At 46.8% G+C, this 22,136-nt stretch overlaps 2 protein-coding genes across 3 annotated transcripts in view; one reads left to right on the top strand and one right to left on the bottom strand.

The window, feature by feature from the left end:
- The window catches only part of LOC307207522 (uncharacterized protein), a 97,292-nt gene that overhangs the window by 21,282 nt on the left and 53,874 nt on the right, over positions 1–22,136 (top strand). The window lies entirely within an intron of this gene.
- The window catches only part of LOC307207528 (uncharacterized protein), a 73,526-nt gene continuing 70,325 nt past the window's right edge, over positions 18,936–22,136 (bottom strand). The window contains exons 3-9 of the mRNA XM_079961524.1: positions 22,016–22,056; positions 21,693–21,809; positions 21,372–21,451; positions 20,766–20,868; positions 20,294–20,377; positions 19,452–19,556; positions 18,936–19,156 (exon numbers count right to left, since the gene is read on the bottom strand). Of these exons, the coding sequence (XP_079817650.1) occupies positions 19,004–19,156; positions 19,452–19,556; positions 20,294–20,377; positions 20,766–20,868; positions 21,372–21,451; positions 21,693–21,809; positions 22,016–22,048 (675 nt within the window). The 5' untranslated portion in view covers positions 22,049–22,056 and the 3' untranslated portion in view covers positions 18,936–19,003. The remainder of the gene's footprint in view (positions 19,157–19,451; positions 19,557–20,293; positions 20,378–20,765; positions 20,869–21,371; positions 21,452–21,692; positions 21,810–22,015; positions 22,057–22,136) is intronic.

Here is a 22,136-nt window from a genome sequence, read left to right as displayed (position 1 = left end):
CCCAGGCTCCGTGCAGCTCTGCGCAACCCTCCGGAGCCCGGCGCCAACCCTCCCAGGCTCCGTGCAGCTCTGCGCAACCCTCCGGAGCCCTGCGCCAACCCTCCCAGGCTCCGCGCAGCTCTGCGCAACCCTCCGGAGCCCGGCGCCAACCCTCCCAGGCTCCGTGCAGCTCTGCGCAACCCTCCAGAGCCCGGCGCCAACCCTCCCAGGCTCCGCGCAGCTCTGCACAACCCTCTGGAGCCCGGTGCCAACCCTCCCAGGCTCCGCGCAGCTCTGCGCAACCCTCAGGAGCCCAGTGCCAAGCCACCCTGGGCTCCCAAAGGTTGTGCAGAGCTGCCTGCATTCTGAAGCCTCGGGCGCGCTGAAGAGCCAGCACGGCTCCCTAGGCTTGCGGATAGCAGGCTGTTCTTGGGGCTGGTGTCAGGGGAAGCTCGGGCTTCCCCTGCCCCAGCCCCGTGCCTGGGGGGGGGGGAATTTTTTTTTTTTCTTTATCCCCCACCCTCCCAAAAAACTAGGTGCGTCCTATAGGGCGGTGTGTCCTATGGGGCGAAAAATACGGTAGTTATTTATTTCAGAAAAATTCTATACCGCTTAACTGTAGATCAGAGCAGTGATCTACAGTTGACTCCCCATGCTCTTGCAGAGTGGAGCATGGAAGGAATATTTTATTCTGCGTGAGTGCCTAAGGGCCCCGTTCCTGCCACTCACCCCCTGGCCCAGGGCAGGGCCTGACAGGCCTCAAAGGACGGTTCCCGCTGCTGCTGTTGCTGCCCAGGAGGACTCAGAACAGTGCAGAGTTCTTTTAAAAATGTTTTTAAAATTTATTTTTCCCTTTTAATTCTTTTTTCTGGGGGGTGGGTGGGATGGATGTTTAGTTGGGTTCAGGAATTTGTTTAATTTTGGTGTGTTTGTAATTTTCACTGTTTTTGGATTGTATTATTTTATTGTGTTTTTTTGTGTGTGTTTTTAAAGGTTTTATTTTGTTCTTAAGGGGAGGAGTCAGGGCTGCCTGGGAGTGGGTTCCAGCCAACAGAATGGGTGGGGCAGGTTCCACAGGGGGGGAAGCACTGGGACAACCGATCTCAGTGATCACGGGTAGGAGGAGGAGTTACGCTAAGAGCAGACCATGTCATTACGGAGGAGACAGCTTTAGTCGTTGTTTGAGGGTCTGGTCCTGACTTGATGGATACTGGAATCAGCAAGGGATACCCACATGACCTGAAGGTGCTGCTGTGCAATGCCAGGTTGATGATTCATAAGACCACTGCCATCCATGACTTGATCATGGATGGAGGACTTGACCTGGCATGTGTCACAGAGACTTGGTTGGATGAAGCAGATGGGCCTGTTATTGCCGCTGCTTGTCCACTAGGTTTCTCTTACGCACAGCAACCCAGGCCTTCTGGGCAAGGAGTGGGGGTTGCAGTGATTTTTAGGAAGTCATTAGTTTGCACCAGGCGTCCTACTGGGAAGACCCAGTTCTCTGAGTGCATGTTCTGGAAGTTGGGCAATAGGGGCAGTACAGGATTCCTTTTGGTGTACCAAGGATTCCCTGCCCGAGCTGCTTCAGGTCGTGGTGGATGTTCTCCTGGAGAAACGTAGTTTGGTTGTCCTAGGGAATTTTAACATCCATGCTGACACGACCTTACAAGGGGCCGCTCGGGACTTCATGGAATGCATGGCCTCCATGGGGCTGTCCCTGAATATGTCTGGCCCAACCCATAGCCACGGACATGCCTTGGACCTGGTGTTCACCTCTATGGATGTGGGTGATATGACACTAAGTAAAAGCAAAACTAAAGAAGTGCCATGGTCAGATCACTTCCTGGTGCAACTGGACTTCTCTGTGACCCTTCCCCTCTGCAGGGAGGTAGGACTGATTCGGATGGTCCACCCCTCACTTAATGGATCCAAATGGTTTCCAGAGAGTGGTAGGGGATGCTTTATCCCATGTTGATGGCCTTTCAGCAGATTCCCTGGTGGCCTGCTTGAATGTGGAGTTAACCAGGGCTATTGACTGCTTAGCTCCAAAGCGCCCTCTCCGATTGCATGGAGCCCAGACAGCCCCTTAGTTTTCCATGGATCTGAGGGGAATGAAACAATCGCTGAGATGGCTAGAGCGCCGGTGGCAGATAACTCATTCTGAAGCTGACCGGAAACAGGTTAGAGCTCAACGTTGAGCCTACCAAGTGGTGGTAGTGACGGCGAAGAAGGCTTTCTTCACCGCCTCTATTGCATCTGCAGAAAACAGCAGCAGAGACACTTTAAAGGTGGTTCACAATTTAGAGGAACCACCTGCTACTTCGGGGCCCAGTACAGGCCACATGATCTCCTGCAATGATTTTGCAAAGTTTTTTGCAGATAAAGTTGCTCAGATTTGGGAAGAGGTAGACTTCACAGTGGGAGCAGGGCTGGGGCGGGAGAGTGCTAGAGTTCTGTCTAGTCAAGTTGTGTGGGATCAATTCCAATCTGTTACCTCCGAGGATGTGGACAGGCTGCTTGGACGAGTGAAACCAACCACCTGCCTTATTGATCCTTGCCCATCCTGGCTTATAAAAGCTAGCTGGGAAGGGCTGGGTGACGGGCTTCGCGGGGTGGTGAATGCTTCTCTCTGTGAGAGAGACTTCCCACACCTGCTGAAAATGGCGGTTATCAAACCACTTCTTAAAAAAACATCTTTAGACCCGGCCAATATGGCCAACTATCGCCCAGTCTCAAATCTTCCATTCTTGGGCAAGGTGATTGAGAGAGTGGTTGCTGAACAATTCCAGGCACGCCTGGAAGAAGCAGATCATTTGGATCCCTTCCGGTCGGGATTCAGGCCTCATCATGGGACTGAAACTGCCTTGGTTGCACTGGTTGATGATCTCCCGTGGGCTTGGGACAAACGTGAGAGCTGTTTCCTAGTTTTACTCGATCTCTCAGCGGCTTTTCACACCATTGACCATAACATCCTTCTGTACCATCTAGAGGGGCTGGGAGCTGGGGCCACTGTTATACAATGGTTCTGCTCCTTCCTCCTGGGCTATGTTCAGAAAGTGGGGGGGGGGGGATGACTGTTCAGACCCCTGGGCTCTGCCCGTACACTGAGGTCCAGTGCTGAGGGCCTTCTGGCTGTTCCCTCACTGCGAGAAGCCAAGTTACAGGGAACCAGGCAGAGGGCCTTCTCAGTAGTGGCACCCGCCCTGTGGAATGCCCTCCCACCAGATGTCAAAGAGAAAAACAACTAGCAGACTTTTAGAAGACATCTGAAGGCAGCCCTGTTTAGGGAAGCTTTTAATGTTTAATAGGTAATTGTATTTTGGTGTTCTGTTGGAAGCCGCCCAGAGTGGCTGGGGAAACCCAGCTATATGGGTGGGGTATAAATAATAAATGATTATGATGATGGTGTCTGGAATCCCCCTTGCTCAGATTTCACACGCAGGGACATACATGGGGGGGGGGGTAAGCCTGTCCAGTAACATTTGAATGAGAATCAATCCAAGCTTCCAAGCATGTACACAAACTGCAATTTTTCATATGGAGCAAGCTTGCTTTGGAGGGTAGGACCTGGACCAAGGGATTCAAGTTACAAGAAAGCAGATTCTGACTGTACATTTGGAAGAGCTGTCTGATGGTTTGACAGAGGAACAGACTCCATGAGGAAGTGATATACCATGGGTAGAAAGAGCACATATTATGTTTAAAGTGCTTCAAAATTCACACACAGATTTTCAAGTGGACTTTAAACAAATAAATAAATTGCAAATTGCTGCAGAAACCTGGAGAAAACACAACAAAAGAAACAAAACCAAGAGAAACTGAAACTGACAGAGCCATCTATCCCTCACTCTCAGACACTCCAATCTGTCAATCCTTTCCGTGTCCAGGACAGGTGAGCTTCCGGGGAAAACAAAAGCCTTTGGGTTGCAAAGCTGAAACTTAAAGGAACTGATGGAAGGGCATCACCAGGAGTGAAGCCTGCATCTCAGACACATGTTTGTGATGTCAAAGTATTTTGAAATTGGATAGAAGATGTAGAAGCACTGACTTTTAACAGGTGGCATCCATTATGTGCTCTCCATAGCTGACATTTCCCCAGGAAAGCTGAACCACTTTGCCAGTCTGCAGGGCTGATTTTCCCACAGGAGAAATCCTGTGTTTGCAGAGCAGCCCAGGTGCCCTGAAGACCCCTTTCCTGTCTCTTCACCCACACGCTTTGCCTCATCATGTTGGAGCTCCTACTGCAGTGCAGGGCACCTGGTGTGGCAGTTTTCACAGCTTTGACATATTTGCTTACTTAATTCCCACAGAAAGGCCTTATAAATCTATGCCCTGAAAAACCCCTTTCCCCATGCCTCCCGGCCTGCTCTTTGTAAACATCTCTGCATTTGCCCGGGTTCCTTTTAAACTGTTTGAAGCAGATGAAAGAAACAGGCCAATTAATCAAGAGGAGCCATTTTCCTGGCCCAGCAGCCTCTTCCAGAGTTAAAACAAAGACCAACCATTACTAGATCTTTTTGTTTCGGGGCCTCCCTGAATTTAAGGCTTGTTAACCCCTAAGGTCTCCTGAAACATTTGCTTTCCAAAGGCCCATAGCCAAACTTGCAAACTTGGCATGCCTCCGCTGAAGTAATGCCATACCTGTCCGTCTGTCTGGCCTCTTGCTTTACAATATTTGGAGTGAAAATGCATGTCGTATAACTTTTTGTGACATTGTTTAGAAAGCGGCCATTTGTATGTGTCAAAATGAAGTGCAAATCACTCCTCCAGTCAGCAGAAATGTGGTTTTCTTTCTCAATAGATATTTTGCAATGCATGCTTGTTATGATTGCTACTCAGTTGCGCATCGTCCTGTTCCTCCGGAAGAAAGTGCAATGCAATGGAAAACATTGCGGGATCCATTATGTGCAGATGGCATCCAACCCATCATTTTGGCTCTCCCCATATATAGCAGTTGTATTTCCGTATCACAACTAGTGTGAATTAAGTCTGAGTTAACTTGAACATGTCGTTTTGCCTTTCTCTCAACAGCTAAACTGGGTTGAGCTGTGATTAGTGTGGAAATGTTGGCCTCTCTGTAGTGCCTCTGTCTGTAGTGCAGACATCTTGACCAATTATAGTCCAATGTGCCAGCATGGTGTAGTGGTTAAGAGCGGTGGACTCATAATCTGGAGAGCTGGGTTCATGTCTCCACTCCTCCACAGGCAGCTGCTGGGTAAGCTTGGTCTACTCAGACTTCTTTGAAGTCTCTCAGACCCACTCACCTCACAGGGTGTCTGTTGTGGGGGAGGAAGGGAAAGGAGATTTTTAGCCACTTTACGGCTCCTTAAGGGGAGTGAAAGGCAGGATATCAAGTCGAAACTACTCTTCTTCTTCTTCTTCTTCTTCTTCTTCTTCTTCTTCTTCCTCCTAACTTGCTCAGCTGCTGAGAAAGAAGCAAAGTGCTGGTGTCTAATTTCTTTTTTTACTTCACAGTGTTGAGAGAGGGATCATACTGGCTTGGGGCCAATGGAGACATTGCATGACATGTAGGTGCTGCTGTAAATGCTGCATGTGTCTTCTACACGCAAGAGAAAGGCAGGCCTTTGAGACCTGACTTGGGGAAGTTCTACTGTGAGTTTTGAAGGGGGAGTTAAAAACGCCTCTGTGGTTATGAGCAACAGCCACGCAGGGTGCAGTGAATCAATGGGAACCCTAGAAGCCCCCAAAACATATTGTTGCACCTACCCAAATCTCTGAGCATTCCAGTTCACTCTCCTTGGAATGAGTGTCAATGACGATCTTGAAGTCTTTAGGTTTTATTTACACCGAAATACAACCTGAGTGGGGCTCACAAGATTAAGACTCTAGCAGATAATGCCCCCACTTTTGGTTCCCAGAAAAGCCTAAGGCCACAGCCTTGGGGTCCATCACAAATCCAGACATGCCTCTGTCTCTCCTGCTTCCAGTATTGGCTGGAACTCAAACACAGCTCTCCACCCCTCGCCCATAGATCTCCATCCTAGTATGGCATGAGACCTGGCCACAGAGCAACAGAGCACATTCTGAGAGCACAGAGGAGACACCCAGAAAGTATAGAACAATGCATCTGCATGAGAACATGGATCATTCCCAAAATAGAATGATAAATGAACCTCTTACATATGGACCTTAAGTATATATGCAAACTCCATGAGAAATGTGTGCTTGCTTTTGCCAAGTAATCTCATTTGTATTAAATCTTATTTGAGACAAACGCTCATCTCCTCACCAACACAAAGAAGCCTTTGTCTTCTCTGATCTTTCATATTTTTCAGAGTTGAAAACCCCTGATCACCACTGTAGATGACACAACTGGGAGTGTCCTCAGTATCACTTGATGTTCTTGCTCTCATTTTGAAAAGATATTTATCTAGCCATATGCTGCAAATGAAAAAAAAATCTATACTATACTATACTATACTATACTATACTATACTATACTATACTATACTATACTATACTATACTATACAGTGGAGCCTCGCAAGATGAAATTAATTCGTTCCTCAAGTTTTTTCTTCTTGCGAGTTTTTCGTCTTGCAAAGCACGGTTTCCCATAGGAATGCATTGAAAATCAATCAATGCGTTCCTATGGAAACCGCCTTCAGACCAGGTCCGGGGACAGTCTGTCCCCCAACCTCTTCTGAAGGCTGGGGGGGGGGGCAAGGGCTTTTCTTCCCACCGCCAGCCTTCAGAAGGCTGTTCTGAAGGCTGGCAGTGGGAAGAAAAGCCCTTCTCCCCACCTCCCGCCCCGCAAGCTCTGGGGACAGGAGGGCTTCGCTGCCGCCCGCCAGCATTTTAAGATCGCCCCGGGACAGTGGAGGTCTTCTGAAGGCAGGCGGTGGGTGAAAGTCTTTGCTCCCCCCCCCCGCCTGCCTTCAAAAGCCGTCCGGGATAGCGGAGAAACGCACTGCGCTTCTCCGCTATCCCGGGAAGGCAGGCGGGGGGGAGCAAAGACTTTCGGCCCCCACCTGCCTTCCTGGACCTCTTCTAAAGGCCGGAGGGGGGCGAAAGGCTTTGCTCCCCATCGCCAGCATTTAAAAGAGGTCCCTGGAGATTTCCCTATGGGCTTTCTTCTTGCAAAGCAAGCCCATAGGGAAATTCGTCGTGCGGAACGACTCAAAAACGGAAAACTCTTTCGTCTTGTGAGTTTTTCGTTTTGCGAGGCGTTCGTCTTGCGAGGCACCACTGCACTATACTATAATATACTATACTATAATATAATATACTATACTACAGTGACATGTTTAAATGTGCCTGAATCTTTCCTTCATACTTGCCACCCTCTCCTGCCACACCAGTGTGGTGCACCACATCCTTTGAGAACCACGGACCTAGGGCCATTGTCTGAACAAAAGCAGCAGCTCAACTGGTTCAGGCAGCTTCTTACATATTCTAACCTCACAGATACAAGATCATGGCTTGGAAAGGACCCATAGGTGACCCCACCCTAAAACAGCTCAAATACAATATACACCTAACTTTTAAAAAGTGCCTCCCATTGTTGTTGTTTGCAAGACAAGTGAGTGAATCCGGTTCCAGCTACTGTCCTATGGCCAGAGAATCTCAGGACATCTTCATGGCCCCACCATAGCCTTACTCAGCCTGTGCCAGAGAAATGCAGGGGGTGTAACACATGAGAAGGCACCACGAGGCATCATAGAACTGTAGAATGGAAGGGACCCAAAGAGTCATCTAGTCCAACCTCCTGCAATAAGCATGCTTATCTTCTGACCTCTTCCCTCCCTGTTGGCCTCTGTGAGTTGAAGGGGGGCTATCTGAAGTAGAGGACCCTCCTTCTCCTCGTAGGAGCTTCCCGTGCAATACAGAACCCTATTTTTCCTTGAATACCTGCACGGAAGAAGTAATTATTCCAGGGTGACTCGTAAGTCCACCACTTTGGGGGAATGAGATGGGAAAGCTGAAATTCCTTTTGCTCAGCCTATCTAGCACATGGGTTCACCACAGTGTAAAGGTAAACGTAAGAGACCCCTGGAAGGTTAAGTCCAGTCAAATTTGACTTTGAGGTACAGACAACTTTTTCCACGTCATGTGGCCAACATGACTAAACCACTTCTGGCACACAGAACAGCTGGGCGATTTTACATTATGCTCCACCACTGCACCAAGCCTTGCCCTTACTCTGATCTGGCTTCGCTGGATATGCTGCATCAGCATGTGAGGTCCTTGTGAAATAATCAGAGTGAGGCCAATCATTTTTGAGCCTGGGGTGATGGGGTGGGCAAATAGGAGCCAACAAGCACTACTGGTGATACATTCTCCCACACTTTGCTCCTGTTCGTGACTCCACATCCAGAATCCCCCCTCCCTAATGGTCCATGAACAGGGCAGTGGAGTTGAGAAGAATAATAATTTTGGCCTGTTAACTGCTAGTCAGAATGTTGGTGAATTCCTTCTTCATCAGAAAAGCAAATCAGGCCATTTCCACATCCCCTCTGTTCTTCTAGGACTCTTTGTCTATTTTAACAATTACACTGGTTGCAGCTAGCCAGTTTCCCCACTTTTGGACTATCCTGCAAGGATAGCTATGCACCAGTTTCACTCTTCATATAATTGCCCTTGGCGGTTTTAGCTCTCCTCCAAACCTAGTGGCATGGAAATTTAACAATAATGCGCTAGAATGAAACGATAGGGTCATTTAGAGCATTTCACAACATTTGTTGCCTTGATTTTTTCTAAACTCTGCTGAGCAAAGGTGAAGGTCCAGCATTTTGAGGAATCAAGTGCAGATGGTTTCAAATTATCACCAAAAGAAATGAATCCCACAGGGGAATCTCAGTGTGCATTGTTTTCATGAGAACTAGAGATGGAAATAAGTCACAAAAGAGGATTCCGAGCCAAAGGCTTCCTTACCTCTTCTCTTGAGAATGGCAAGTTCAAAGTTAGACCTCAGTACTTTAGACTGGGATCCAGTCTCTCTTTTCATTGGTTGGCCAACTCCCACAGAATCCTGTCCCCCAAGGGTCAGGTGGAATAGCCCACCCCTGCCATTGCAACAAGAAGGCTACAGTCCTGTAGTGATTTACTTAGAAGGAAGCCCCACTGAGCTCAATGGGGCTTTCTTCTAAGTAGACATGCATAGGATGTCATGCCTTAATCTATGGGGTCAGCATTTTATTGATGGATCTCAACCAAAACTCTCTGCTACCTGCAGCTTAGTCCGTGTAGTCCAGGATGACGACTCAGGAACATAACATGCTGAACAGTAACTTGATTTGTGTTTGGTTTTATTATATACAGAATATAGCACAGCTTTTGTACAAGTTACAATATACACAGACTCTATTCAAACTCTACACACCAACCTCTGAACTCCAACACCAAACTACTGTGTCATGCTGCTTGTAAGGGAAAACTTTTAGCCAATCACCACCTGTTCCTAGGCTTCCCTATCTCCAAGCAGACATTCTCACATAGCCTTGCTTTACTTGGCTTCTTGCCAACTCACTAATTGTCCACTTTAAAGCTGCAGTTTCTCACAAACCTCAACACATTTTTAGGTCACCTTACATTGCATTTGTTAAATGTTTACATGGGATAGGCAAGACACTTTTAGTCCATTTCCCCCCCTAATTTACACATAATATGCACATGTGCAATTTTGTCCATTGCATGCAGGTCCTGCTATCAGAAATCTCAGTTATCCAAACACAAAGCGTTATACCCAAACCTTGCTACACGAACGGCTGTTTCAGATATCCAAATAGCCGGAGTTTGTCCACTTCCTTACTTGTTTGTCTTTTGCTGGTTGCTGGCAGCCATAGCAGGCAGAAACTAAGGAGAGAGGAGATGAGACAAATCACAGATTATAAATGCTTCCATAGGCGTATGAATATTGGAAGTCTAGTGGTGTTTTGGGTCACATATTATTTAGTAAAGAAGAAGAAGAGTTTGGATTTGATATCCTGCTTTATCACTACGCTAAGGAGTCTCAAAGTGGCTAACATTCTCCTTTCCCTTCCTCCCCTACAACAAACACTCTATGAGGTGAGTGGGGCTGAGAGACTTCAAAGAAGTGTGACTAGCCCAAGGTCACCCAGCAGCTGCATGTGGAGGAGTGGAGACAAGAACCCAGCTCACCAGATTATGAGACTACCGCTCTTAATCACTACACCACACTGTGATTTAAGGAAGATTCACCTATAAATGCAAACTGAATCAAATATCTCCCCCATCCCTAGTGAATACCTAAGGAGTTCTAATCATGCACCAAAAATGCCCCAATTTAACTTTGCAAACAGGAGTGTTGTACAGGTGGTCTTGCAGTGATCAGCAGCTGTTAAGTGGGCACTGGAGGGCATCCATTCACACCAACAGTTTTGATGCCACCACAGGACAAGAAAAGTCCACTGGACTTTGAGACTGAGCTCATGGGTGTGAAAAGGCCAGGTTTGATGTCTCCAAAAATAAAGTGTGGGTGAAATTATCAAGGCATTGTGGTGTGCACAGGTGCAATAGTATGCATTTACTTTTTTAAAAAAGCTCTAAACGAGCCTGTTTAATGGGGAGCGAGCTTTTACAAGTGTGTGTGTGTGTGTGTGTTTTAAAACCATAGAGTAGCCTCGCTTAGTAAGACCATAAATAATGTACAGGCTGCAAGAAAGGGGTTTGCAGCCATTGTGATTCACCCCTGGTCTTCTCACTGTTGCACCACACTGAGCTAAACTGGAACACAGAGCTCCCTGAGTTCTAGCCATGGCCATGCTCCATCGTGCAGCAATGGAAGGAGCAGCGGGGAGCCTTGCAGCTGCTTGCTGCCATCTCAGTCTCTGCACATTGCTGTGATGTTGCTAAGCCCGTTTTGCCAACCAGCTCAGTTACAGGTTGGGAGTGTGTGAGAAGATTGCCACCCAATTCATACAAATAGCAGTAGAAAACCACATGGGGTAGAATATAACATCTGACGTATCCTAACTGCAGATTTAAATTGATTTTTTAAAATACAGTGGTACCTTGGGCTACATACGCTTCCGGTTACATACGCTTCAGGTTACAGACTCCGCTAACCCAGAAATAGTGCTTCAGGTTAAGAACTTTGCTTCAGGATGAGAACAGAAATCATGCTGTGGTGGCGCGGCAGCAGCAGGAGGCCCCATTAACTAAAGTGGTGCTTCAGGTTAAGAACAGTTTCAGGTTAAGAACGAACCTCTGGAACGAATTAAGTACTTAACCGGAGGTACCACTCTATTGGCATGGCATAATGCAGGAAGTCCCACACCATTTGCCACTGTAAACTAGAGGGCTGGAAGATAAACAGGGTCATTCATTTAACATAATTATCTTCAACTTGGTTTTTTGGACTGGACTCCAATTCCCACCGCGAATCCCCACGATAGGGTGAGCTTCCATCGCTCGGTCCCTGCTCCTGCCAACCTAGCAGTTCGAAAGCACGTCGAAGTGCTAGTAGATAAATAGGTACTACTCCAGCGGGAAGGTAAACAGCGTTTCCGTGCGCTGCTCTGGTTCGCCAGAAGCGGCTTAGTCATGCTGGCCACATGACCCAGAAGCTGTACGCTGGCTCCCTTGACCAATAAAGCGAGATGAGCGCCGCAACCCCAGAGTCGGTCACGACTGGACCTAATGGTCAGGGGTCCCTTTACCTTTACCCAATTCCCACCAGCCGCTGCTTCCATGGCCAGTGTCAAGGTGGGTGAGAGTTGTGGTCTAAAATATCTAGAGGGCACCCAGTGGCACAAAGCTGATTTAATGGAAGTTCCTGTGGGCTCATAGTTCCAACCTCCAAGGGAGATTAGCTTCTGCCTCTGCAGGACTCATTAAACTGGTCTTTCCTAGAACACGCGGAAACACACTCAGTAAGTCTTAACTGAGGGTGGGTCATTTTCAGTGTTACACTTTCTATAAATACACCCCCCCCCCGGATGCAAAGTGAGCTGTTTGCTTCTAATTCTGAAGGAAAAGAATGCTTGCAGGGCTGGAGGGGATCCAAAGGGCCACCTAGACCAACCCACTGCAATGAATTTGCCTTTTTCATCACAGCCACGTGTTCAGCTGTCAAGTCAATTGTCCCTCACCCTATATAGTGCACCTGTAGATCTTTACATTTGCCCCTATTGAAATATAGAGGGTTTTGTGCTCCTCCTTTTGGTTCGTTGATTTGAATTGCTTATTGTCTATGTAAAGTATAATTCCTTTAATTTACACTGAAATGGGAATGCCTGTGTGTATTTCAGGAAGGGTTAAACTGAACGATTCCCCTGAAGCTAAATTAAGAGCAAAAAAGGGGCTCTCTGAGCTGTCTTCTTGGGTTGATACTTAACTGTTCTCAGGTCGCTTTGACATGGTGTTTTAACCCTAGATTTCATGAGAGCTACTGAATTGCACCATCTTGGAAGGGTGGTGGCTGGAGTTCTCTGTTCTTAGAATCTTTGAGAATAAGGATTTAAATGACTTTCCTGGAGCTGCATAGTTTAAGGCAGGAAGTAGGCTGGAATGCAGGCTGTGAGGAGAGACAGATTTCTGCTAGGTCTGTTATAAATCTTTCATGTTTTGTAAGATGCTGAGTCTGTACCTTGGACTGACATATGCCTTATGGAACTGTTTGCATGTATCATCTGATGTTTCTGTTCTGTTTTGAGGAAGTTCTGAACAATCTAATGGGTCTAGACCAGGGGTCAGCAAACTTTTTCAGCAGAGGGCCGGTATACTGTCCCTCAGACCTTGTGGGGGGCCGGATTATATTTTGAAAAAGAAAAAGAAAAAAAAGGACAAATTCCTATGCCCCACAAATAACCCAGAGATGCATTTTAAATAAAAGCACACATTCTACTCATGTAAAAACACACTGATTCCTAGACCATCCATGGGCTGGATTTAGAGGGCAATTGGGCCAGATCCGGCCCCCGAGCCTTAGTTTGCCTACCCATGGTAGACAATGCTTCATTTCAAAAGAAGTCATTTTTTTATGCAACCAGTCACTTCAAACTGTGCAATATTAATAACTGCAACAGTCTATAGATCAGCCTTCACCAGTCTGATGTTCTCCTGATGCTTTGGGCTGCAACTCCCTTCAGCAGAACCGTCAGGCTGGCTGGGGCTGATGGGAGCAGGTATTGGAAGAAATTCACACTAAAATGCTGATGAGTTTCCACATGGACTATTAAAAAGAAAATTCAGAACTTGAATTAATGAGAAACTGAGAGAAGCCAAAACAGACATGATTTCATCCCTGCAGCTGGATGACAGTTGCAGGGGAAGAAGAGCCGGAAAGGACTATTGTCCCCATGTCCTTCTTGTGTGCAACTACTGTGTTCTTTTATGGGATGCTGGGGGGTATGGAGAAGCAGGTTGTGAGGAGAAAGAGGACCAAGGCAGCAGGATTCTGTCACCTCTCCAGGCAGTGACTGCAGAACCTGAAAATGGTTGCTGTTGGTACATTTATGTACATTGAGGTGCATTTTAGGAACTGTATTACTTTTCATGTCACTATAAATTGACGTGGCTTCCTCCAAACAGAATGCCCAGCCTTTTCTGTCTGGCCCCTGTTCTTGTGCTTTTAACAGCTGTTTGACCTGCAGACATTAACAGATGAAAATGCTGACGTCCTGAAAAACGACTGGTTTCTACTGACCAAGATGCCATTAAAAACACAGCAGCTGGCCAGGTCAGTTTTTTCTGGTCAGTTGGCCATCCAACATTGTCATTACCTCCCACTGCCACACACCCACACCCTAAATACTGCCCTGAAATTTATTCTTTGGGGATGGAAGTGAAAATTCATTTTCAGATACCCTTCCCAGCCCCCATCACAGAAATACAGATCCCAGGGGTCCCTTGGGGAGAAGGAATGGCTGTTAAAGAAGTTTATGTCTACAACACAGACACCTCAGGAGAGGGAAAGTGAGATGTTTGTATCCAGTTCTCTTCGGGGATAAATGTTCGCAGATCTCCGCCCCCCCCCCTCAACAAAACACACACACACACACCCAGTCTGATCTTAATGTTGCCTACTGAGAATTCCAGCACCTTTGCAATATCTTCTGTTCTCCAGGTTCTGCAGAAATCCCTAAAGCCCAGACCTCCAAACATGCATGTTCTCAATTAGGAGAGCAGCAGCGCTTCCATCCCAAGTACTGGCAGGATGGGAACACTGAGCCATTCCTATCCACTAACCTTCAGAGGTAGCAGCAAGGCCTGACAATGTTTTCCCCTCAGGGCTCTGCCTTCTCAAAACTCACAGCCAGGGAGGTGCTGCTTAAAAGAAAGCCACGGATGGTTCCCTCTCATAGCGGCACACTTTCCTCATCCCAGCTAGTGTGCATATTTCAAAAGAAAAACCCTCCCCAACACACCTCCGGGGTTGTTCAGGAACCATTTGTATAGGGGTTTGAAATTGTTTTATATGATTGAAAAATACCTGGCCTTTGCAAAGCATGTCAGAGTGGTCTGAGCCGCTCTTGTACACTATTCAGAAACCATTTGCCAGCACCTCTCAGGTGGGTTCCATTGCCATTATAAGAGAACTCATGGTGACTTCCAGCACCTCTTTTTCTAGAAAAATAGCACTGGGTTTGTTGTATCGATACAAGACAATAAAAATAATTAGAAAAAAATAAAAAAATCTTCCCCAACTATGGACCTGGAACCAAACTACATGGATAACCTGATGGGATTTCAGTGGCATGTACTGTGGCTTTGTTTTCCTGGAACTTACTGGACTACAATGGCAAGCACTGATGGAAGAGGCATCTGCCCAACTACATGTTTGATTTATTTGTCCAGACCAGAAGCCTTATTAATGTTTTAAATAGCTTTATACCTAGTTTTCAATGTCTCATGACATACAGTGGTACCTCGGGTTACATACGCTTCAGGTTACATATGCTTCAGGTTACAGACTCCACTAACCCAGAAATAGTGCCTCAGGTTAAGAACTTTGCTTCAGGATAAGAACAGAAATCGTGCTCTGGCGGCGTGGCGGCAGCAGGAGGCCCTATTAGCTAAAGTGGTGCTTCAGGTTAAGAACAGTTTCAGGTTAAGTACAGACCTCCGGAATGAATTAAGTACTTAACCCGAGGTACCACTGTACTTAAATTCTTCTTTGAAATAATTTCTGCATGCTTGAGTAATGCTGTAAGGTTTGACGCAGTGCTATTAAGAAATTGGAAACATTTGGGGAGGGCCTGCTTGAGATGCAACCACAGGCAACTGACCGATTGCTTCATTTACTCCTCCTGCCTTCACTTGCCTGTTCTGCAATAGGTTTTTTTAATATAATGTGTCTTTGTATGTCATTTTCACTAATATATTCATTTTGTGCACATTACCCCTCAATATGTGCATTTTTGGAAGCATTATTTGGCTGTAAAACTGCATCATGCAATTCGGATAAATGTGAGTTTTGAAGGATGGTTGTGTTTTGGTTCTCATATTGCTTCCAAGAGTGAGAATTTGATAGATCTGGCTTTAAATGTGAATGAAATATAAGTTCTCCCCAATCCCTGCTCATGAGTGGGAAAGTTAGTGTTTGCTTTGAACAAGAATAAAACTGCCCCAAGGTGACAAGATCAGTCTGCCCATATTGATGAGCAGCCTTGGGGCTCCCGCCAGTTGGCTCCTGCCAAAAAAAGCTGCACAGTTTTTGGTGCTGCACCACCCCTCCTCTTCCGCCTCCTCCGCATCACATGCCCCCCCCCCCACTCAGAACTTTGGGTGGAAGGCGGAAGAGTCCCTAAGACCCTCAAGTGTATGTGTTGTGGACAGGGTGAAGGTGGAGGAGGCAAGTGACTACTGTTGGGGAGGAGAGGTGAAGCAGTCATGGCGGAGAGCGAAGGTAAGCCAGGGCCCACCAGTGGGGTTGTTGGATGTGGAAAGTGGTGAGCCCCAAAGAAGAGAAGGGAAGCTGTCCAGTGAGAAGGGGAGGTGGATGCATCTCCAGAGGGGGTGGGGAGGCATTGCAAGTGTGTTGAGGGTCCAGGTCCTGTCCCAGTTGGCATCATCAGGATGTTGGAGGGTATGTCACAGTAGCGCTGTTAAAGCCAAGTTGCATGCAGGCCAGTACCTCCAACAGGTTCCCCAGTAGCAAAAGAGAGGAAGGTGCTATTGGAGACCCCCAGCTCCAGATCTCTGGTGCCTGGCCCCAACATGTGTGCTGTGTGCCGGGTACCTTTCTGCTGATCTTGAGCAAAATTCGTACCATGCATTCAAAGCAGGCATGGCCAAACATGGCCCTCCAGCTGTTTTGGGACTACAACTCCCATCATGCCTAGCCAGCAGGACCAGTGGTCAGGGGTGATGGGAATTGTAGCCCCCAAACAGCTAGAGGGCCAGGTTTGGCCATGCCTGATTAAAGCATTGCAATAACACTATTAAAAAGCCATGGCTTCCCCCAAAGAATGCTGGGAAATGTAGTTAAGGGTGCTGAGAGTTGTGAGGAGACCCCTCCATTACCCTTCCAGAATGACAAGGATCCTGAGAAGTGTAGTTTGTTCAGAGTTCTTAGAGTTGTTATGAGTCCTCTTAGTTTCCTCACAAAAAATAAATAAGCTGGCCATTGCTGGTGTGCAATGCCTGCCACCCATAGATTGAAAAGTTGCATATGGATGGACAGAACACAAAAAAGTAGGGATGAATGAGAAGAAATCCAAATTTCAGATAGAAATAATTGAGGGCAAATCCAAATTATTATCCAAATTGTATGATATATTATTGGAATGGGACACCAAAGATGAAGAAATAAAGGAGGTTATGACAAGATGGGCGATGGATCTGGGATATAATATAGAGTATGATAAGTGGCTGAATTTATGGACTAGTGGAATGAAATTCACAGCATGTGTAACACTGAGGGAAAATTTAGAAAATATGATGTATAGGTGGTACATTACCCCGGCAAAACTGGGGAAAATGTACAAAGCAGGTAATAAGTTTTGCTGGAAGTGTAAAATTAAAGAGGGTAACTTTTTCCACATGTGGTGGACATGCGATGTAATGAAGAAATACTGGGAATATATTTATAATGAGTTAAAAAAAATACTCAAATATACATTTCCCAAAAGACCAGAGGCCTTTCTACTAGGAATAATTGGGGACGAAATTAAAAAAGAAGATAAAACATTATTTCAGTATGCCACAGCTGCCGCTAGATTATTAATTGCCCAAAATTGGAAAAGTCAAAGCACCCCAGCAATTAGAGATTGGCGAACAAAGTTATTTGAATTCATAGAACTTGCAAAAATGACACAAAAAATTAGAAACCAAAAAAATACAAAGTTTATTAATGATTGGAACAAATTTATGACATACATTGAAGGGAACTATAAGAACATAAAAACTACAGCAGGACTGATATAGATCTTACGATGTGTAAACCATTATAATTATTAGCTGCAAGAGAAATAAACTACTCATATTAAGAAGCCTGAAACCGGGAGGGATGGAAGTCAATAGGTGTATAAAGGAATGATTTAAGTATCTAAAGATATAAAGAGATGAATGAGAAGACAAAGAATTGTAATGGGAAATGGTCGCTATTTTTATGTTATGCTCAGATATTTATTTAATTTTCTTTTCGTGTTTTTGGGGTTTTATGTAATGGTTGTAACTGTTTATTTGTTTTTCTTTTGGTCACTTAAGTGAAAATTAATAAAAAGAATTTAAAAAAAGAAAAAGAAAGAAAAGTTGCATATGGCATCTTAAAAAGCCTGGGAAATGTAAGCCTTCAGTTGGTGCCACAAAGGTAACACTGACGCAGCCAGGAATCCTTCTCTGTGAAGCAAATCCCAGAGGCAACATCCTTGGATCTCTCCCTCCCTCTCTCATGTTACCATACATCATTTCCTTGGCAGGGCTGTTGTACCTTCAGAGCCACGTAACAGGCCAGGCCTTCTCACCACTGCTCTCAAGAAAAACCCTTCACCTGCTATACTCCTGCCTGTTCTGCAGCTTTTCACGGCTGCATCTCCCCCCCCCCCCCCGAGTCCAGAGAAGTACTGATGAGGAAGTCTGCACCTGCTGACTTTAAAAAGGGCAGACTCTTCCCATCAAAGCTTCGCAATGTGCTGTGCCACCTGCCCTCCTGCGGCTCCTGACCATTCTGCTTCAGCCCCCAACTCCAGTCCAGGTGGCATCATTGTGGAACACTGTTCTGCTGCTCATATGGAGAGGAAAGACAATTCAAGTAGGTACACATGATGAAGATCAGGATACTCCATGCTTTCTTTTTTATAAAAAGTCAAAGCAGCAACTAGGGAGGCAGCTTCAGTGGTGGTCGGGGGGTTTGACCCTTCCCTCCCAAACCTTTTACTTGATCTAAATCGCCCTCAGAAGTTGCCAACAGTGTCTCTTTCCTCCCCCCCACCCCAGAAAGAAACCTCTAAGCCACAGCACAGGGGTGCAAGTAAAGTGATGGAACAGAAACCACAAAGACAAATGTAAGCTCAGAATTGCTCAAAATTCAATTTTTATTTAAAGTGGGAAATACCCTCAGATCATGGCAAATGCCCTCAGATCATGACAAATGCCCTCAGATAATAGTAAGTGCACTCAGATAATGGCAAATGCCCTCAGATAATGACAAACACCCTCAGATAATGACAAACACCCTCAGATAATGGCAAATGTCTTCAGGTAACACCAGACAATGATTCCTTCTTCACCACACACATCAATCTGGTTTGGGAAGAGGATTCAGTACGCCTCATTCAGTGGTGGGAACACATCCTGAATCACAGCCTGGATGTCCGCTGGATGGAAAAGAAGATAAGAAAAGTGAGTCTTCCTTCCAACCAGGCCCAGACTCATCACTGGGCATCCTTAGGCAGCTAATGCCCCCTCCCATGCCCTGGCAAAGCCCAGTGGGGCTGCTACCCACCCCCAACATCACCACCCCCATTGCCAGACCATTGGGCATCCCCATAGCATCTGGGAACAGCTGTTCACTCTCCACCCTGCTTGGGGGCTTTGAGGCAGGGCTGGGATTTCAACCTGAGGCAGGTGTGTTACAGCAAAGAAGTGAGCCCTCCTCAGACCCCAGCTAGGCTGCCAAGGATGGCTTTGGGGTGGAGAGTGAGCCCTGTGGGTTTGTTCTGTGCTTGCAGAATGGACAACTTGCCTTCGTTGATGTTTAGGAACAGTGGAGTGAGCTCCTCGGGGAGGACCCTTATTATGACCCCGGGCTGTAGAATGAAGAAAAGTCTGAATTAGGTCCTTTTTAAACCCCAAAGCATCTACTAAACCCCACTTCCTTACCTCCAAGGAAGCCCACCTCTGTGGGCTCTGCTGCCTAGTAGGTGGAGGCCAAAGGGCAGCACCAAAGAAGTGCACAAAAAACTACCACCTGAATAATCCTGGACACACTGGGAGACCATGTTACTTCTCTGCCCGACACCAGGTTTGGATGTCTCTTTCACTGAGATAGTCTTTTGTAAGCCACTTTGGGAAACCTCTCTGGCCCATAAAACAGATACTTACAGTCAGATGATTGTATTTCAAAGCGTTGGCCAGCAGGATGGTGATACTGCTTGTAGCCAGCGCTCTTTCAAGCACATCGTCTGAATTGAAAAAATGGGCCAGCGTCTGTGGGAGGAAAAAGCACCTTAGTATCAGGGACGCAGGTGGTGCTGTGGGTTAAAGCCTCAGCGCCTAGGGCTTGCCGATCGAAAGGTCGGCGGTTCGAATCTCTGCGGCGGGGTGCGCTCCCGCTGCTCGGTCCCAGCGCCTGCCAACCTAGCAGTTCGAAAGCACCTCCGGGTGCAAGTAGATAAATAGGGACCGCTTACCAGCGGGAAGGTAAACGGCGTTTCCGTGTGCGGCTCTGGCTCTGGCCAGAGCAGCGATGTCACGCTGGCCACGTGACCCGGAAGTGTCTCCGGACAGCGCTGGCCCCTGGCCTCTTAAGTGAGATGGGCGCACAACCCCAGAGTCTGTCAAGACTGGCCCGTACGGGCAGGGGTACCTTTACCTTTACCTATCAGGGGGCTGGTTTGAGCTACAGAGGCAAGCTACCAGTTCCACTGAGGACTCTCCCCCACTATCTGAGGGAGATCCTTTGTTCAATGTTCCAGACAGCTCAAAAAGGCTATCTCCCAAGTCACTGAGCCCCAAATTTGCTTTGCCCCCCCCCGGCTGCTGCACCCAGGTGGAGACTGAAGAAAGGGCCTTGACAAGGGTGGCCCCCTGTCTGAGTGGCCTGCCCTTCCCCAGCGTGTCAGGGGACACCCATGTTCTGAGTTTGTGATGCTGCCTGATCAAGCTTTTATGCCAGCAGGCTCTACTAAATTGAATCAATACCCTCGTCCCACCAACACACTTACTTCCAAGAGGGTTCTTAGGCACTGAGCGGTTGGGTCCTCAGTCAGCAGGCGCCTCACAATTGCATGAAACAGCTGCTTGAGAGCCTGGTGGTGAAAACCATTTTCACAGAGGTGGATTCACAGATTCACAGGAGGAGATGATGTGGAAAGACATGGGGGGGGGGTGAGAATAGTTAACAGATTTTTAGCATTGGATAAGGGTGATACTAAAGCAAACTGGCAGACTAGAGACAAATGCCAGCTTCAAATGAGACTAAGAGTTTTCACTCATGGACAAATAATGAGGCAAAATTCACTTTCTGAATGGAGATGACGTTAAAAAAACCCAGTGAAACCAAAAGCATTATCTGTGTAGCTAAGCTTATGGTCTCGCTGAAAAATTAGTAAGAAATGAAATGATGTTCAAACTTTTCAGGAGATAAATTGAACCAATAGAAGTCAAGAGTAATGATCAAAGCTACAAAGAATTTACCTCCCTGTCAGGATTGCTCAGTCCAGGAATGTGAGCAATCGGAAGAAGCATCCCACGGATGATGGCCCTTTTCCTAACAACCGCATATGCTGGTCTCACGAAGCTGTCACGATGAAGCAGAAAATATGAGATTGAATTTCCCAAAGCCCTATGGATGATTTTCAGGCTTGTTGGGAACCCCACAGCCTCTAATTTTGGACTTCTCAAGCATGTACATTTAAAAGCTACACAACCCACTGAAAAACTAATCCCATGTCAGACAGCTCCCTATTGACCCATCAAGTCCCAGCTTCCGTTAAGGAAGGGGAGAGATTGGGGGAGGGGATACATCCAGCCCTGGAAGCATAAAAGCCACCCATGATTTTTCTTTTCTTTTCTAGAGACAGAAGCTTCCATTGCTCCATCCTGCCTACCATATCAGCTTGTTGTCAAGCTCAAGATGGCACTCTTGGCCCATTTATTCACTCCCTGCTATTTCCCTGTGTTTTGATTCTTCCCTCTCAGTCTAAATTGCCAGCTGCTGACTGCCCTTTCCTCAAGCAGTTCACAAACACCCCACTTTGCCATTTCTAATTCCCAATTGCCCAAACAATGCTAACAACATACGTGAGGCAGATGACGTCATTCATTCCCCTTTTCAATACTTTGAAGGGGACTGGAAACATGTACCATCTCTCCATGATGTCCTGAGAAGAGTTCAAAGAGCAGAAGAGCAAAGTTAGTTCCCCATGGAGTTCAGGGGGGCTGCTCCAGCCCCAGATTCAGGGGTTGACTTCAATTGCAGTTGGAATGCCTGCCCCAAATGCCTGCAAATTCTTCTTCTTTGCCAGACCCACAAACTTCCTTTTCATAGACCATTCCCCAAACCCCATCCCCATCCCTTCCGCCCACCTCCCTAATGGATTTCTCATCCTGTACCTCACTTACCAAAATGACCTTGGTCACAGGATCTTTCTGATGCACCACGGCATTAGGAGCCACATTACGGGTTTGATCACATGTGAAGTGCACACAAAAGAGGAAAAAATAATCCCTGGCCAGATCCTGAAAGTGGAAAAAGTCAGGTTTTTCATCAGGAATGGACTTTCTCAACCTCACACCTGTGAAAGCCATGGGGTGGGGGGAGGGATTGCTCCTGGATCCCAGGAGACAAACATCAAAACCGGCATTTTCCTGGGCTAGTGGGTGGGGGGAGGCAAGGGGGGACTGTGCTGAGGGGGGGTCTTGTACCTGCTCCCACAGATACTAACCTGGAGAGCGGTTTCAATTGCCTCTTCCAGCATTTCTGCAACTGAAAGAGGAGAAAAGGATGTGAAGGAAGTTCATCCATCTATTTACATCTCAAGCAACAATTTCTTACTAAACCTCTTG

This window comes from Podarcis cretensis (genome assembly GCF_951804945.1).
Source record: "Podarcis cretensis genome assembly, chromosome: Z".
Classification (NCBI taxonomy): Eukaryota; Metazoa; Chordata; class Lepidosauria; order Squamata; family Lacertidae; genus Podarcis; species Podarcis cretensis.
This window is presented reverse-complemented; position numbering and strand designations above follow the sequence as displayed.